General features: G+C 38.3%; 1 protein-coding gene across 1 annotated transcript in view; it reads left to right on the top strand.

The window, feature by feature from the left end:
• Positions 1–18,373, top strand: part of LOC123774536 (insulin receptor-related protein) — an 879,124-nt gene that overhangs the window by 785,007 nt on the left and 75,744 nt on the right. The window contains exon 25 of the mRNA XM_069303789.1: positions 8,349–8,513. Within this exon, the coding sequence (XP_069159890.1) occupies positions 8,349–8,513 (165 nt within the window). The remainder of the gene's footprint in view (positions 1–8,348; positions 8,514–18,373) is intronic.

The raw sequence follows: 18,373 nt of genomic DNA, 5'->3' as shown, positions 1-18,373 counted from the left end.
TTCTCAGTCACTTAATTAAACCAATCACTTTTCTCATACTTTTACTCAACTTGCACTCTTTCACTTCCATAAGCACTCACTTAATTATAACACTCTTATATAATTTCACGAGCATAAATACTATTTTTCGTTCTTTTCACATACAATTATCAAAATCACATACGCACTCTTTGATTAGAACACAAAATCACTTGCTCATTTATTTTTTTCATTCGAATGCACTTCTCACAAAAATATGTAAAAGTCATTTCTTAAGCATGATCATCGATCTTATAAACTTTTTTACTAACAATTACACTTTATCACAAAAAGACACATACCATTGCTCTTTCCTACACATGGTACCAAAAACTTGCTCATTCATATCCATTTTTTAATTCCTCAAATTCGTATTCCATTCATATTCACCAATTACACAATCTTGCACATTTTTCTCATACACAAAGTTGCTTCAACTCATTTTACACAAACTCACCCAACTTTTCATGAGCACTACATCCTTATTCTCAATCTCACAAAATACCCGTTTCTCATCTCTACACTGTCTTATTACACAGATGCACAATCTTTACACACACACTTTCTCAAACTCAAGCTAACACAACGGCACTTCTACACAATTCACACTATCAAACATGATCAATCACAATCTTCTACAATTCTTGTACTCTTACACAAATCATAGTCACAAAACACAATCTTGCACAATCTCTTGTGCAAATCACATTTTCTCTCAAAATGTCACTAGCTCAACTCACATTTATTGTTTCATAAAACTCATGTATGTAGAATTTACTGCAGGAAGTACATAGTCTTTATATTCAGAACGAGACTACTTGATAAAATTTAGTTACTGATGCAAGTACATAAAGGCTTAGTTTTAAAAGTGAGTTTACCGTGTACTACTTTTTCAGAGTTTTACAGACTTTGTTTTTTTTCCAGAATGAGTTCACAATGTCTTACTTTTTTGTGATAATTTTTGTTAAATGTAGGTTCACAGTGCCTTATTGTTTCATAATTACAATGTCATAGCTCTTTTCAGAGTCACATTTTGTTTTTCAGAGTGAGTTTGTTTTCCAATGTGAGTTTACAGTGTCCTACTTTTTAGAGTTACAGAGTCATAGTTTTTTATGAGTGGTTTAGTTGTTCAGAGTGACTTAGTTTTTTCAAATGAGTTCACATTGTCTTACTTTTTCAGAGTTCTCAATGACAATTTCTTGGTTCAAATCAAGGTTACTTATTATTTTCCTACTGCACTTCACATTACATATGATATCCTCTTTCAAATGACTATCACTTATTTGACAAATAACAACTCATATTTCTCATTCACTCACAGTAATCACATGTCAGAAAAACTCATCTCTGAAATCTCAACTCAGGAAACTCATCTCTCAAAATGCACAATTCATTCTGTGCAAACTTTACCTTTTAATAATTTGTTATCAACTCACAAGTTTCCCAAACTCTAAAGTCTTATATCTGCAGGGTACTTACACTAAGACACATTCATACTCTTCTGTAATTTTTCTGTGGTATGAGAGGGAATTCTTTCTTTTAACTGCATGATTATATCATATTTCTCACGAACCCATCTACACTCGCTAGCAAACTTAGTTTAGGTAACATGTTTGCCAGCTCATCTCTTCACAAATAACCATTTAAAATATTATGTTCTCAGAACAATCTTTATTCTAACCCAGATGATGTTATTTCCATAATCAAACTATGACATCAAAGGTTTCATTTCAATACAAGATTGCAAGATTTCTGCCTTGTAGGTTATTGCCCGGTCAATCTCCACTTAACATTTTTGTCTCATGAAGCGGGTATAATTTTAAGAAATTTCTCTACGAAAAAGAGAGATTCCAACCTAGGGATATGCAGGCATCCTATGCCTTGTTTCGAATTAGCGTGTAATTTTTTATCAAAGAGCCTTTCTACAATATAATTAGACTAATTACACCATGTAAGTTTTCCATACCCTTTATAAGTGAAATGACGTTTATGAGTAGTCTGCACAATACTTTAGCTTGTTGTGGGGCTTATTGGGGCTATTTCACACTCACTTTGTAAATTCATAGTGTTGTCAAACATCCAATGTTGTCAAACCTAACCTCTCGGTGAATCCTTATAAAATATTTATTTTGAAGAACGTACCTTCCCTCACCTAACCTATCCTCGTAACAATAATAATTTTGTTTTAATAATTTCATTATTAAGTCAGTCACTTCATTCAAACCAAGAAAACTCTCATATGCAAAAAGTTATGTTTTGAACATGTTAATCATGCTTCGTTTAAACTCCATACTCACATATCTGGTAGCAAAGTACACCGAATTTCTAGTCATTCATTGCATTTCCTTAATGAAAAGAGGAAGGTTAATGAAAAGAGGGAGGCTAGACTTAAGATAGGCCTAAATATTTCAAGTCTAACAAATATTATATCACTGACAGATAAACCCCTACGTTGGCTCTTTACCTACTGCATGAGCGTGTTATTTTACTAGGAAAACTAGTACCTTAATTGTTTTAACCTACCATGCCTATTCCTAACCTAACATAGATTTTACCTAATACTCATTCATTGGATATTATTCTCTGCTCATCAAAACATTATTAGCTCAATAATCAGTCATCTTATCGGTATTTCATGGCTCTCACAAGTCCTTATTGATGTTTCAATAGTCAGTTTAAACCAAACTTTGTGTATTATGTTATCCTTCGAAAGCAATGGGGAGGGGGGGGGGGCACTTCCTTCTTCCTTTTAGTTGTAATTTTCAATGAACCTATATTACCCCCCCCCCCCCCACCTAACCTCTATATTTAAGCTTTTTACTTAGCTTTATGTATCTTATAACTGCAAAGGACACGTCAGTCATTGAAATGAAAGTAGACTTTACCCATGATTTTACCATTTCTCATCTTTACCGAGTTTTAAGTAGTCAATTACCTCTTTCTTTCCGGAGATCAACTTTTTCTACATATTTGCTGCTAAGAGCAGTTTAGTCTTATCTCAACGTACCTTGCACTTTGTATTTAACTTTGTACATTTATCACTATATGTTCCTCTCTTAGTTCATCATCCTACATCAACTAGTCCCAGTCAATCTTAATACATTATGCATTTAACTGTCATCTCTTGGGGCAACTTCCTCTTAAAGCATAGGTCACATTCACCTACTTATCCAAATTTCTTCCTTAACCTATGTTAAAGTTTATGTTATTCCCATATTACATATCTTAGCAGATGTTATACATTGTCTGCAGAACAATCATGATTGTATATGTCTTATATACAATTTAGCACAATTTTTGTAAACACATCTTACATTTTCTAAATTTAAGCACTTTGTGCAATTTCAAACGATGTTTCTTAAGCACTTAATTGTGACTTTTACTAAAAAGTTCATAAAGTCTCTTACATGTCTCTCATTTTATAAGTATTGGAGATAAAGTTTTTATATTTAGTACATAATTTCATCCATATTTTAGTTATATGTCATCCTATTATTTATCTTTGTTTATATTTTGGTTTTTGATTCTCCTAAACTTTTTTCCTGATTTCTAAGTGTTTTGGCGTGTTGGATATATTTTGTGAGATCCTTGTTCCTTTAAACCTAACCATTTTTCCAATCTCTTAGTGTTTGTATTCACCTAGTTGTGCTTGCGGGGGTTGAGCTCTGCTCTTTCGGCCCGCCTCTCAACTACTAACAATTTTTATTCCATAAACACACACACACACACTCACACACACACACACATACACACACACACACACACACACACACACACACACACACACACACACACACACACACACACACACACACACACAAACACACTCTCTCTGTCTCTCACACACACACACCACACACACACACACACACACACACACACACACACACACACACACACACACACACACACACACACACACACACACACACACACACACACGGGCTATTTAACACAAGGAGCACACGCACTAGGGGACACAGGTGGAAACTGAGTGCCCAAATGAGCCACAGAGATATTAGAAAGAATTTTTTTAGTGTCAGAGTGGTTGACAAATGGAATGCATTAGGCAGTGATGTGGTGGAAGCTGACTCCATACACAGTTTCATGTGTAGATATGATAGAGCCCAATAGGCTCAGGAACCTGTACACCAGTTGATTGACAGTTGAGAGGTGGGACCAAAGAGCCAGAGCTCAACCCCCGCAAGCACAAATAGGTGAGTATAGGTGAGTACACACACGGAAGCTGCCCGTAACAGCTGTCTAACTCCCAGGTACCTATTTACTGCTAGGTAACAGGGGCATCAGGGTGAAAGAAACTCTGCCCATTTTGTTTCTGCCATAACTAAGGATCGAATCAATGTACCCATTGATATATGTCTTATCACCTCACCCCAAAAACGAATATAGGCATTAACGGAGAAAGTAAAAATGTCTTTGAGAATGTAAGACGTGTCTTACAAAATGCTTCTAGGCGTCAGACCATAAATAAAGTGTGAAAATGAACTTTGGAGTGTTAATATTTCAACTATTTTCGACAGTGAAGAAAAACATAAGAAATATTGAGAAGATTTGTGTTAGAATCTTACCTTTTCGGTCATATTCAAAAACATATGTTTATAAGAAAGACTGCTACCAAAATATACTAATCTATGTAAATAAAAATGGAAATGTTCGTTTGTTTAAAATCGCTAATCTCCGAAAGTTCTTCACCGATTGCTTTGAAATTTTGACACAACGTTCCATTCGGATACGAGCGTGTTTTTATATACCTACTATATAGACGCTACACCTGTGACAGGTAAAAACATGTTTTTTTTAAAAGTGCCATCTGTTGCAGGTAATAGCAACACACGCTATACTAAATATTATATGATTCCATTTCAGTGTTTCCAATTAAATTTATAAGTTGAGTTTTCATAGATTTAGATTTCTTTTCATTTTGATTTAATTATTTTTTGTGACATTACATTGGAATTGAGCTGTGTTGTTTACCATACCTTTCATTTCGTAATTATTAGTATAGATTCCATACCTGTGACAGGGAAAAACATTCTTTTTTAAGAAACAGCGCCATCTGTTGCACGTAGGAGCAACATATGCTATACTAAATATGTTACGATACCATTTCAGTGTTTCCGATTGCATTGATAAATTGAGTTTTCATAGATTTTGATTTATTTTCATTTTGATTTAATTAATTTGTGTGACACTGCATTGGAATTGAGCTGTGTTTTTACCATACCGTTCATTTCGTGAGTATAGTTTATTTTGTTATGTTTTCATTGTTTTTCATTTGATTAACTGTTATTTTATATTTCAGTGATGGGAACATCAGATCATTTGATGTTCCCAATTTTTTTATAGAAACATCAGATCATTTGGGAATGCATCGGATGAGGGAGTGGGGAATGGTGGGGAGGACAATTGGATGGGAGTGGGGGATGGAAGGGGAGGAGAAAGGGATGGGGGTGTTGGGGATAGTGGGGACGATGGGACAGGGGAATGGAGAATGGTGGGGAAGGACTAGGGGACAGGAGAGAGGGGAATGGTGGGGAGGATGAGGGGACGGGGGAAGGGAGAATGGTAGGGAGGATGTGGGAGTGGGAGATGGTGGAGAGGATGAGGGGAGGGTATATAAGACAAGTATATAAGAAATGCGAGTATATAAGACAAGCTGTTTAAGGGTTCAGCATAAGTAAAACTCTGTTTAGTGTTTTCAGGTTACAGTTATGTTTGTGTAAACTAAAGTCTTTGAAAATGTAATAAGTTATTACGAAATGCGTTCAAGCATCACGTCAGACTAGAAATAAAAATGAATTTTGGAGAACTGATTTTTCAATTATCATCGACAGTAAGAAGAAACATAAGAAATATTGAGAAAATTCGTGTTAGAATATATATATATATATATATATATATATATATATATATATATATATATATATATATATATATATATATATATATATATATATATATATATATATATATATATATATATGTCTGTGACATTCATCAATGTTTCCCATTGTTGTGTTTTTCAAGAGATCCATAACCTTTAAGCACCTTTTTGCATTATTATTTTTGTATCAACCCATGTATATCTTGTAACCATGAAATGCATAATAAAGCACAAAAAATATTTAAGGAAGGGGGTGGTAGGAGAAAAGCACACAGAAACTGTATTGGAGGGGATCTAAACATTCCCTCTAATGCGTTATGCGTGGTTTCCTCCGAGGCTATGGGTCCCCCTTCTTCCAGCTAGAGGGAGTATATATATATATATATAAATATATATATATATATATATATATATATATATATATATATATATATATATATATATATATATATATACACACATATACCCCAGGGCCATTTTTGTCACTGCCCATTGGTTACTCAGTTAAGTATTTTCAAAACAACTTTTTCTAAACAATACTGTTGTATAGTAATATGCACCAATATTCTCTAATCTCGAGAAATTGAAAATTAATTTTCTGCTATCCATAAGATACCTTTACTTCCATAAAAACACTCTCCCACAGTCTCAGAGGTTTGTCAACACTCTACACTTTCTCAAAGTAACTTTGGTAACTATTCAACTGTATAATATTTCACATTGCTAATTTCTTTCCACCGGCAACTTCCACACAACAATGGTAACAAAAATATATATTGTATAAGAGAGACAGAGATAAAGACAGTGAGACAAACAGAAACAGATGAACAGAGACAGAGACATTTAGAGACAGATGGATGGATAGATGAATCCGTAGATGAATAGATGATTGGATAGATAAATGAGTAGATGGAGAGATTGATGGCTGGATTGATAGATGGATAGATGGATGTATGGATTGCTGGATAAATAGATGGATGCATACAAAAGACAGATGGATTAATAGAGGGACGGAAATATAAACAGACAAGTGGATGGATAAATGGATAACTGAGTTCGAATGACCATCGAACGACCATATCTGAGTTCGAATCCTTCAGGGGTCTGTGTATATACATTGGAAACTATCTTTCTAACAGACATGTGTTTTGAATATGACCGAATGAGTTAGATCACTGATTCAGGCGTGAATCTTCTCTATTTATCAAATTATTCCAATAAATAGGTGAATACAAACACAACTAAGTACAAACACAACTAAGTGAGTACAAACACATTTAGTTGAGTACGAACACAACTAGGCGAGTACAAACACAACAATGTTAGTACAAACACAACAATGTTAGTACAAACACAATAATGTTAGTACAAACACAACTAGGTGAGTACAAACATAACTAGGTGAGTACAAACATAACTAGGTGAGTACAAACACAACTAGGTGAGTACAAACATAACTAGGTGAGTACAAACATAACTAGCTGAGTACAAACACAACTAGGTGAGTACAAACACAACTAGGTGAGTACAAACACAACTAGGTGAGTACAAACACAACAATGTTAGTACAAACACAACAATGTTAGTACAAACACAATAATGTTAGTACAAACACAATAATGTTAGTACAAACACAACTAGGTGAGTACAAACACAACTAGGTCAGTACAAACACAACTATGTGAGTACAAACACAACAATGTTAGTACAAACACAACTAGGTCAGTACAAACATAACAATGTTAGTACAAACACAACAATGTTAGTACAAACACAACTAGGTGAGTACAAACACAACTAGGTCAGTACAAACACAACTATGTGAGTACAAACAACAATGTTAGTACAAACACAACTAGGTCAGTACAAACACAACAATGTTAGTACAAACACAACAATGTTAGTACAAACACAACTATGTCAGTACAAACACAACAAGATGAGTACAAACGCAACAAGATGAGTACAAACGCAACAAGATGAGTACAAACGCAACAAGATGAGTACAAACGCAACAAGATGAGTACAAACGCAACAAGATGAGTACAAACGCAACAAGATGAGTACAAACGCAACAAGATGAGTACAAACGCAACAAGATGAGTACAAACGCAACAAGATGAGTACAAACGCAACAAGATGAGTACAAACGCAACAAGATGAGTACAAACGCAACAAGATGAGTACATATGCAACTAGGTGAGTATATATGTAACTCGATTAAAATCCAACTGATTAAAATCATATATTTTCAACAATGGCAAAATGCATATAAATTTAGCACTTGGATGTGCATGTGTTCACAGGTAAATATTTTAATTACAAATTATATTTTTAAATGGTATATTGGCGAAGTTCATTCAGGAAGTAGTATACCGAAGTTAGTTCGTTCCCCAGTGATGTTAGTTTAATGTTATTTTAATAGAACCGAACCAATGATGAGGTGATCCGGCTTGTGGTGGAGCGGTACGCCACTCTGGGCCGTCCCAGGAACTGTCCCCTGCCACTCCAACAAGTCATGAGACGGTGCTGGAGGTACGAGCCCAGGAGAAGACCTTCCTTCCTCTCTATCACCAAGTTCCTGCTCAAGGTGAGTCAATCATCAAGTGTGTGAGCCAAGCGAGGACATGAGGGTGTGAGCCAAGCGAGGACATGAGGGTGTGAGCCAAGCGAGGACATGAGGGTGTGAGCCAAGCGAGGACATGAGGGTGTGAGCCAAGCGAGGACATGAGGGTGTGAGCCAAGCGAGGACATGAGGGTGTCACCAGCCCGTCCTTATTAACAAAGGCCAAATGCTCGTTAATGCAGCTGCCAAAATCACCTGTTTATTATTATTAACAACCCCGTCCTTCCTGAGAACGGGTTGTTATCCCTCTAAATAATCTCATCTAAACCATTACATATTTAGTGCTGGTATCGTCTCCCAATCCATGGTCAAGTTAGATTAGGTTAAGGTTTGGTTAGGTTAAAACAGAGGATAATTTTCAGATATATGACATATGAAATTAATAACTATGCGTAACAATACACACAACTGTAATATACAATTTATAATATTAATTTATATACGAGGACAAAATATTATAATACACAATTAGTTACAAGCTGATGAATGCATCTTGAGGTGGGCCGTGACTTTGAGCTTAGCACAAGTTGGTTGTCACAAAGTTCTTGAGACGAAGACTTTGATATATATCGGAACTTACGTTCATGTTGAAACCCAACCTAGTCCCCAAGTTCCTGATCAAGGTGAGTCGCCAGGTTCATACTGATGGGTAGCCTTGTGGTAGTTACTCAGTTCCTCCCCAAAGTGAGTCTTGAGACTCACAACACTCAAAATGTTTAATGTACCACAGTAATGACCTTATTCACCGGCCTGCTAAACGGCACTGGAAAAATACATGCATTTAGAACCTTCTTTAACACACTCACACACACCGGTGGGAGCCGGTGGCTGAGCGGACAGCACGCTGGGCGCGTGATCCTGTGGTCCCGGGGTCGATCCCGGGCGCCGGCGAGAAACAATGGGCAGAGTTTCTTTCACCCTAATGCCCCTGTTACCTAGCAGTAAATAGGTACCTGGGAGTTAGTCAGCTGTCACGGGCTGCTTCCTGGTGTGTATGTGGTGTGGAAAAAAATTAGTAGTTCGTAACAGTTGATTGACAGATGAGAGGCGGGCCGAAAGAGCAGAGCTCATTCCCCTTGAGTGAATATCTTGAGGTTATGTTGAGATGATTTCGGGGCTTTTTAGTGTCCCCGCGGCCCGGTCCTCGACCAGGCCTCCACTCCCAGGAAGCAGCCCATGACAGCTGACTAACACCCAGGTACCTATTTTACTGCTAGGTAACAGTAACAATACAAACAAAAACAAAAAACAATAAAAACAAGAAACAGTAACAATACAACTAGGTGAATACACACACACACACACACACACACACACACACACACACACACACACACACACACACACACACACACACACACACACACACACACACACACACATCACTAGGAAGTGATGTGGTGGAGGCTGACTCCATACACAATTTCAAATGTAGATATGATAGAGCCCAGTAGGCTCAGGAATCTGTACACCAGTTGATTGGCAGTTGAGAGGCGGGACCAAAGAGCCAAAGCTCAACCCCCGCAAGCACAATTAGGTGAGTACACACACACACACAAACACACACACACGTGAAGATAGATTGGGAGAACAGAGACCCACATGGAGGATCAGACACTTGGAGAGCTAAGCTGCTGGACGTGGCAACAAGAAACTTTCTAAGTCAACACGTCAAGGGACCGACAAAAATGAGAGGAGAGGATGAGCCAGCCTTGCTTGATCTGATATTTACCCTAAATGAGTCGGATATAAGGGAAGTTAAGTTGGAAGCCCCCTTGGGAATGAGTGATCTTAGTGTATTGAGCTTTGAGTACCTGGTTGAGCTAGGAATTATCTCCCCCCAAAAAGAACTGGGAAACAAAGGGCTGGCGTACCGAAAGGGAAACAATGAGGAGATGAGTAAATTCCTTAGGGATAAACCATGGGACACAGAACTCAGAACTAAGTCCGTACAAGACATGATAGACTTTGTCACCCAAAAGTGTCTGGAGGCGGTAAACAGGTTTATCCCAGCCCGACAGAAAGAAAACGAGAAGCAAAAGAAGAATCTGTGGTTTAATAGGGAATGTATGAAAGCAAAGGAGCTGAACAAAAGGGCATGGAGGAACTTCTATAATAACAGAACACCAGAAAGTAGAGAGAGATACCAGAGAACCAGGAACGAGTATGTTAGTGTGAGAAGAGCAGCTGAGAAAAGGTATGAAAATTATATAGCTAATCAAACCAAGACCGAACCAAAGCTACTGCACAGTCACATCAGGAGGAAAACAACAGTGAAGGAACAGGTGATGAAACGTAGAACGGGTGAGGACAGGTACACAGAGAATGACAGAGGTGTGTGAAGAACTCAACAAGAGGTTCCAGGAGGTCTTTACAATAGAACGAGGAGAGGTCACGGCGCTATGAGAGGTGGCAGAAAACCAGGCGACCTTGGAAGGGTTCGAAATTACAAGAGATGAGGTCAAGAGGCACCTATTGGAGCTGGACGTGAGAAAGGCTGTTGGGCCAGATGGAATCTCACCATGGGTATTGAAAGAGTGTGCAGGAGCACTTTGTTTGCCACTCTCCATAGTGTATAGTAGGTCACTGGAAACGGGGGGACCTACCAGAAATATGGAAGACGGCTAATGTAGTCCCAATATACAAAAAGGGTGACAGACAAGAGGCACTGAACTACAGGCCAGTGTCCTTAACTTGTATACCATGCAAGGTGATGGAGAAGATCGTGAGAAAAAAACCTAGTAACACATCTAGAGAGAAGAGACTTCGTGACAATCTGTCAACATGGGTTCAGGGAGGGTAAATCTTGCCTTACAGGCTTAATAGAATTCTACGATCAGGTGACAAAGATTAAGGAAGAAAGAGAAGTATGGGCGGACTGAGTTTTTTTGAACTGTTGGAAAGCCTTTGACACAGTACCCCCATAAAAGGCTGATGCATAAGCTGGAGTAACTGGTAGAGCACTCCAGTGGATAAGGGAGTACCTAAGCAATAGAAAGCAGAGTTTCAGTGAGAGGTGAGACCTCAGATTGGCGTGAAGTCACCAGTGAGTCCCACAGGACTCTGTACTTGGACTTATCCTGTTTCTGATATACGTAAATGATCTCCCAGAGGGTATAGACTCATTCCACTCAATGTTTGCTGACGACGCCAAAATTATGAGAAGGATTAAGACAGAGGAGGACAGCTTGAGGCTTCAAAAAGACCTGGACAAACTGCAGGAATGGTCGAACAAATGGTTGTTAGAGTTTAACCCAAGCAAATGTAATGTAATGATGATAGGTATAGGGAGCAGGAGACCGGATACAAAGTATCATTTGGGAGATGAAATACTTCAAGAGTCAAAGAGAGAAAGACCTGGGAGTTGAAATCACGCCAGACCTATCCCCTGAAGCTCATATCAAGAGGATAACATCAGCGGCATATGCCAGGTTGGCTAACATAAGAACGGCTTTTAGAAACTTGTGTAAGGAATCTTTCAGAACATTATATACCACATATGTCAGACCAATCCTGGAGTATGCGGCCCAACATGGAGTTCATATCTAGTCAAGCATAAGAATAAACTGGAAAAGGTTCAAAGGTTTGCCACCAGACTAGTACCCGAACTGAGGGGTATGCGCTACGAAGAGACTACGGGAATTAAACCTCACGTCACTGGGAGACAGAAGAGTTAGAGGGGACATGATCACCACATACATGATTCTCAGAGGAATTGATAGGGTAGATAAAGACAGACTTTTTTAACACAAGGGGGCACACGCATTAAGGAACACTAGTGGAAATTGAGTGCCCAAATGAGCCATAGAAACGTTAGAAAGAATTTTTTCAGTGTCAAAATAGTAGACAAATAGAATGCATTAGGAAGTGACGTGGTGGAGGCTGACTCCATACACAGCTTCGAGTGTAGATATGATAGAGGCTGATATTCTGTACATTAGTTGATTGACAGTTGGGGGGCGGGACCAAAGAGCCAGAGCTCAACCCCCGCAAGCACAATTCGGTAAGTACAATTAGGTAAATACACACACGCCTAGTCTTCATTCTGAACGACTCCGACAAAAGGGAAATCGGTTTCGAGGGCCCAGTAGGAATGAGCGACCACAGTGTACTGACGTTTGAGTATCTGGTCGAAGAAGGGTTAATGAACTCAAGGATGGGAACTGAAAACAAAAGGTTGGCATTCAGAAAGGGAAACTATGAGGAGATAAGAAAATTCCTAACAGATATAACATGGGAAACAGAGCTCAGGGGAAAACGGCCAGAGACATGATGGACTACATCACGCAGAAGTGTAAGGAGGCAGCAGACAAGTTTGTCCTGGTCCAAAAAGAAAAAAAAACGAATTGCAGATGAGAAACCCATGGTTTAATCTGAGATGTAGGCTAGCTAAGCAACAAAGTAAAAGAGTGTGGAGAAACTATAGAAATAACAGGACACTTGAGAGCAGAATATGATACCAGAGAGCCAGGAATAAATATGTCAGGGGTGAAAAAAGAGGCAGAAGGCAGAAAAGAAGAATTACAAACTGCTGAGGAAGGGAAATTCTGGTCATTAAGATGAGATCTTTCAAAAGAAGTCAGAGAGAGAGAAAGTGAAACTGAACCTCGTAGAGTCAAAACGTTTTAATGAGAGCAGGAACGAAGGAGAAATCAATTCTATTTCTACAAGGTAATAGGGGTTAGGCAAGCCAGTGAAATGATACATAAAGGCAAACCAACACAATCACTAGAGAAAGGGGAAGTGGGAAGATGTTCCTGAAAATTGTATACACCAACATAGATGGAGTGAAAGACACTGACTCAAAGTGTCTTTCACTCCATCTATCAAAGACACTGGTGATGTAATACAGCTGCAGACGCCAGACATTGTTGCACTCACGGAGACAAAATTTGAAGATTATATTTTAAATGAGGTCATATTCCCTTGGGGCTACTCAGTTTGAAGACGGGACAGAAAAATTAGTTAAGGTGGTCATGTTGCTGTGCCGGTGAAAGAATACGTAAAGGTAAAGGAAATAATGATTACCAATCCACGAGAAGTTGACGTAATAGCACTAAAGATCTGCAATCAGGATGATAAACCAATAATCATAAATGCATATAGGCCACCGCCATGCAACACATAGACAAAGGAGGAGCTGGATAATAAACGAGAGGGGCTTATAATGAGAGATTGTAGCGAGCTGATAAAGATAAATCACGACTGTTGGTAGTCGGCGACTTACACTTGAAATCCATAGACTGGGAAGCATATGAAGCTAGAACAGAAGACTTTTGGACCTGTAGATTGTTAAACCTCATCCTGGAAACATTCTGGTATCAACATGTTAAACAAGCTACGAGGATGAGGGAAGGGGATGTTCCCTCCATGCTGGTTCTGATATTTACCAGGAAAGAGGAAGAGATAATTGACATTCACTACCTTCCTTCCTTGGGTAAAAGTGACCATGTCTTTTTGGGAATAAAGTATGCAATGCATTATAATCAGGGAGAAAAAAGGAGGACGAAGCAGTTGAAAAACCTAATTTCAGGAGAGGACATTATGGGAACTTAGAAATTTTTTTAAGGAATTTGACTGGAAAGACTTGCTGTTAGGAAATGACGTAAATGAGATGTATGTCAAGTTTTATGAAATATATGATAAAGGCATAAATAAATTTATACCAAAGCAGAGATGCAGAACTACCAAACAGGATTGGTTTAACAGAAATTGCGAAAGGGCCAGATACCAAAAGACACACAGGCATGGTATCAATATAGGAAGAGGTCAAATCCCCAAACATACCAGCGATACAAAGATGCGACAAAACAACTACACAACAGTGAGGAAAGAGGTAATCTTCAGATGATTTCGGGGTTTAGCATCTCCGCGGCCCGATCCTCGACCAGGCTTCCTTTTTGTTACAACCCCCAGGAAGCAGCCCCTAGCAGCTGTTTAACTCCCAGGTACCTTTTTACTGCTAGATAACAGGGTCATCAGGGTGATGAAACATTTTGCTCATTTGTCTCCGTCTCCACCGGGGATCGACCCCGGAACCTCAGATTACGAATCCGAAGCGCTGTCCACCCAGCTGTCAGGCGCCCTCGAAAGAAATTTTGAGTTAGAAGAAAGAGGCAGAAAGAAATTTTGAAAAAGGGATTCCGGACCAATGTAAAACAGAACCGGGCCTGTTCTATAAATTCATTAACAACAAATTGCAGGTAAAGGATAATATTCAGAGGTTGAAAATGGGAAATAGATTCACGGAAATTGAAAAGGAAATGTGTGAAACATTAAACGAAAAGTTCCAAAGTGTGTTTGTACAAAATGAAATCTTCAGGGAACCCGACACGATAAGAATTCCGGAGAGAAAAACATAGAGCACATAGAGGTGCTCTATGAGAAATGAGATATCATCAAGAGACGAAGTGAGAAAATGCTCAAGGTGCTAAGTAAAAAAAAAGCAGTTGGCCAAGATGGAGTTTCTCCCAGGGGTTCTGAGAGAATATGCACCTGAGCTCAGCATTCCACTTCAAGTGATTTTTTCAGGGATCCCTGTGTAAAGGAGTCCTAGCAGATGTGTGGAAAACATCTAACATAGTTCCAATCTACAAAAGAGGCAGCAAGGAAAACTCCCTCAATTATAGACCTGCATCATTGACAAGGGTAATAGTCAAAATATTGGAAAAATTAATGAAAACTAAATGGGTAGAACACCTGGAGAAAAACGTTATAATATCAGACATTCAGTATGATTTTCGATCTGGAAGATCCTGTGTATCGAATTTACTCAGTTTCTATGATCGAGACACAGATATTTTTCAAGAAAGAGATGGTTGTGCTGACCATCTATCAAGACCTAAAAAAGGCTTTCGACAGAGTTCCACACAAGAGGTTGTTCTGGAAACTGGAACATATTGGAGGGGTACGATCTACCAGTTGGAATACAGAATTATACAAACATGTTTGCTGATGATGCTAAGATAATAGGGAAGATCAGTAACTAAGATGATTGTCATACTCTTCAAGAAGACCTAGACAAAATAAGTATATGGAGCATCAATTGGCAAATATAATTTAATGTGAATAAATGCCATGTTATGGAATGTGGAAGAGGAGAACATAGACCCCACCATCCTTTAACTTGCCTGAGAAATCTTTAAAAAATTGTGATAAAGAAAGAGATCCAGAGGTGGTTCTAAATAGAAACCTATCACCTGAAGACCACATAAAGAACATTGTGCGAGGAACCTATGCTACACTTTCTTATTACAGAACTGCTTTTAAATACATGGACGGCGAAATACTAAAGAAACTGTTTACGACTTTTGTTAGACTAAAGCTGGAATATATATACAGCAGTTGTATAGTGCCCATATCTTAAGAAGCACATCAACAAAATGGAAAAGGTGCAACGACATGCCACTAAATGGCTCCCAGAAATGAAGAACAAGAGCTACAAGGAGAGGTTAGAGGCATTAAATATGCCAAAACTAGAAGACAGAAAAAAAGAAGCGATATGAACACTACTTACAAAATAGTAATAGGAATCGATAAAAATTGATAAGGAAGAATTCCTGAGACCTGGAACTTCAAGAATCGATTTAAACTAACTAAATAAAGCGGCCGAAGTAATATAAGAAAATTACTTTTGGGACGGGAGCCCACGAACGGAGCTCTCATCCTGTAACTACACTTAGGTAATTACAATTCAGTAAAGCAGCATCAGAAGGCAGGAGTTACCCTGCAGCAAGTTCCACGGATATACAATTGCCTAAGTATTGTGGACCAGGTTGAGGGCTGTAAGTTGTGTCCCAGGTTACATAAAGGTATAGGGAAGTTGAAAAGTAAAAAAGATGGCCGCCACCACGGAGAAGGTAATCACACCAACAGATCATTGTTTCAAAGGATTCTCAGCACAAGATATAATGAAAGGAGCTTTTCTTGGCAGGTTAGATATTATTGAGGATATGTTAAAGAAGTATGAAGAAAAAGTACTTGAATTGGAATAAGAAAATGAAGCTCTCAGAAGTGAGTTTCGCACTTTAAAGGAAGTATTCTTAAGCAAGGTAAGAAAGTTTCTGCCCTAACCGACAAGGTAACGTGTGTCGGAAAATCCGACAGCATTTAATATATCATACAGATAATAGCTGTGTTGTATAAACAAGTTACCCATAGAAAACGTAACTTGTAGTGGAATTACCGTCTAAAGAAAACGGGATATCATCACCACATACTATTATAATTCACCAGCTATTCTGCTGGTATTATTCTTAAATACATTAGTCTTTGGACTTTACCATCATAAAACATCTCATATAAATTAACTTAATTATCAATATTAAAGTAGAGTAAATGTGACCCTTCTATCACTTTCTGACATGTGGACAATGTAAGCCAGGCGTCAGAGTGGGGAAGGAGGGCAGCCATTGTTGTGTCACCTCCGAGACGTGTGGAGCAAATACGGCTCCTATCATATCTGGACAATGTCGGCCAGTAACGTCAATAGTATGGAGTGTTAAACAGCCATTGTTTATACTAGACCAGAGGCTCACAGGAGCAAATTCGGCTCCTGTTAATTTACTTGGACGTAGTGTTATGGAAACCAGAAGTGTACCATTATCAACACGCTGTCTACAAATCAAGTTAAGTGTTCTTTCCGAAACCCATTATCTATCATTAGTGGCCATTAATGTCATTATATAGGGTGACCCGGTTAGAGCACGTGGAAGCCTCAAACTAAAGGTAATTAAGCCAGGTCTTCAATGTTCCATGTACAGTTTTCTCTGATATAGCTTGTCATATATAGGTATCTGGCTTCACAGCTAGCGCACTTTTGACAGGTCAAGACGAGGATGCAAGATTTTGTGCACCAGTTACTGGGTGATGGAAGCTACCTCAAAGAGGATAATTTGGTGTCTACACCCTAGTTATACCTGGTGGACTAACCTGCTGTACTATAAGATAAGGAACCTCTTCAATGTATGTAGTTAATTCTGTAGTTTGATTGGCTGCATACATATAAATATAAACCCCCCCCTAATGTGTAGAGGATCGATTTGTGAGATTATGAGATTATTGCAGAAATACAGTCCACTTATCATTATACAAATTGCTATCGAAGTATATAAATTAACGTAAATATAAATTCATATAAATTAAATAAATATAAATCTCACAGGTCGGTTCCCACATTATTTGGTCATCTTCGAACCGGATGACGGATTATTTGATCCTTTGAACCCATATTTGGTCATCTTAGTACCGGATGAACCAGTTAACCAGTGGATTCATTAAATAAACTAGTGCAGTGTGATTTAAACAAAGCCAGTCAAGACGGCGGCGTTGACTAGTGCGAGTTCACGAGCCCCGCTCAGTTCAGTTAAGCCTTAGTCAGCGGTTTCATGTACACCCACAGATTTGGTGGAGTGTTATTCTGTGAAATGACAGCGCTAATATAGAAGCCAGCCAAATTAGTGGCTGTGTCCTCGCGAGATTGTTCACGGATTTCGTGGTGTTACATTTCGCCAGAGATTATCTACGAATTTTGTGGACTTTATTTCGCGAGGTCACTAATAATATTTAATACTTCTAGATAATATTAGAAGTTTCATAGAGGCTAATTAAGAGGCTATTATCAATAATTGTGTATATTATTTCTCCAAAATAGAGAATTATTTAATATAAATTGCACTAGTGATCACAGTATAATATTTACTAATTGTCAACCCACAACAGGGTAGGATATTAAAATTGACTAGTTGAACTATTATTGCTCATCCTAGTCCCATTATTACCATAGTCAGTTGTACTATATTGGACAACCTAACACCATTAATGAA

The sequence above is a fragment of the Procambarus clarkii genome, chromosome 51 (assembly GCF_040958095.1).
Source record: "Procambarus clarkii isolate CNS0578487 chromosome 51, FALCON_Pclarkii_2.0, whole genome shotgun sequence".
Classification (NCBI taxonomy): domain Eukaryota; kingdom Metazoa; phylum Arthropoda; class Malacostraca; order Decapoda; family Cambaridae; genus Procambarus; species Procambarus clarkii.
The sequence above is the reverse complement of the archived record's forward strand: the minus strand, read 5'-3'. Positions and strand labels throughout refer to the sequence as shown.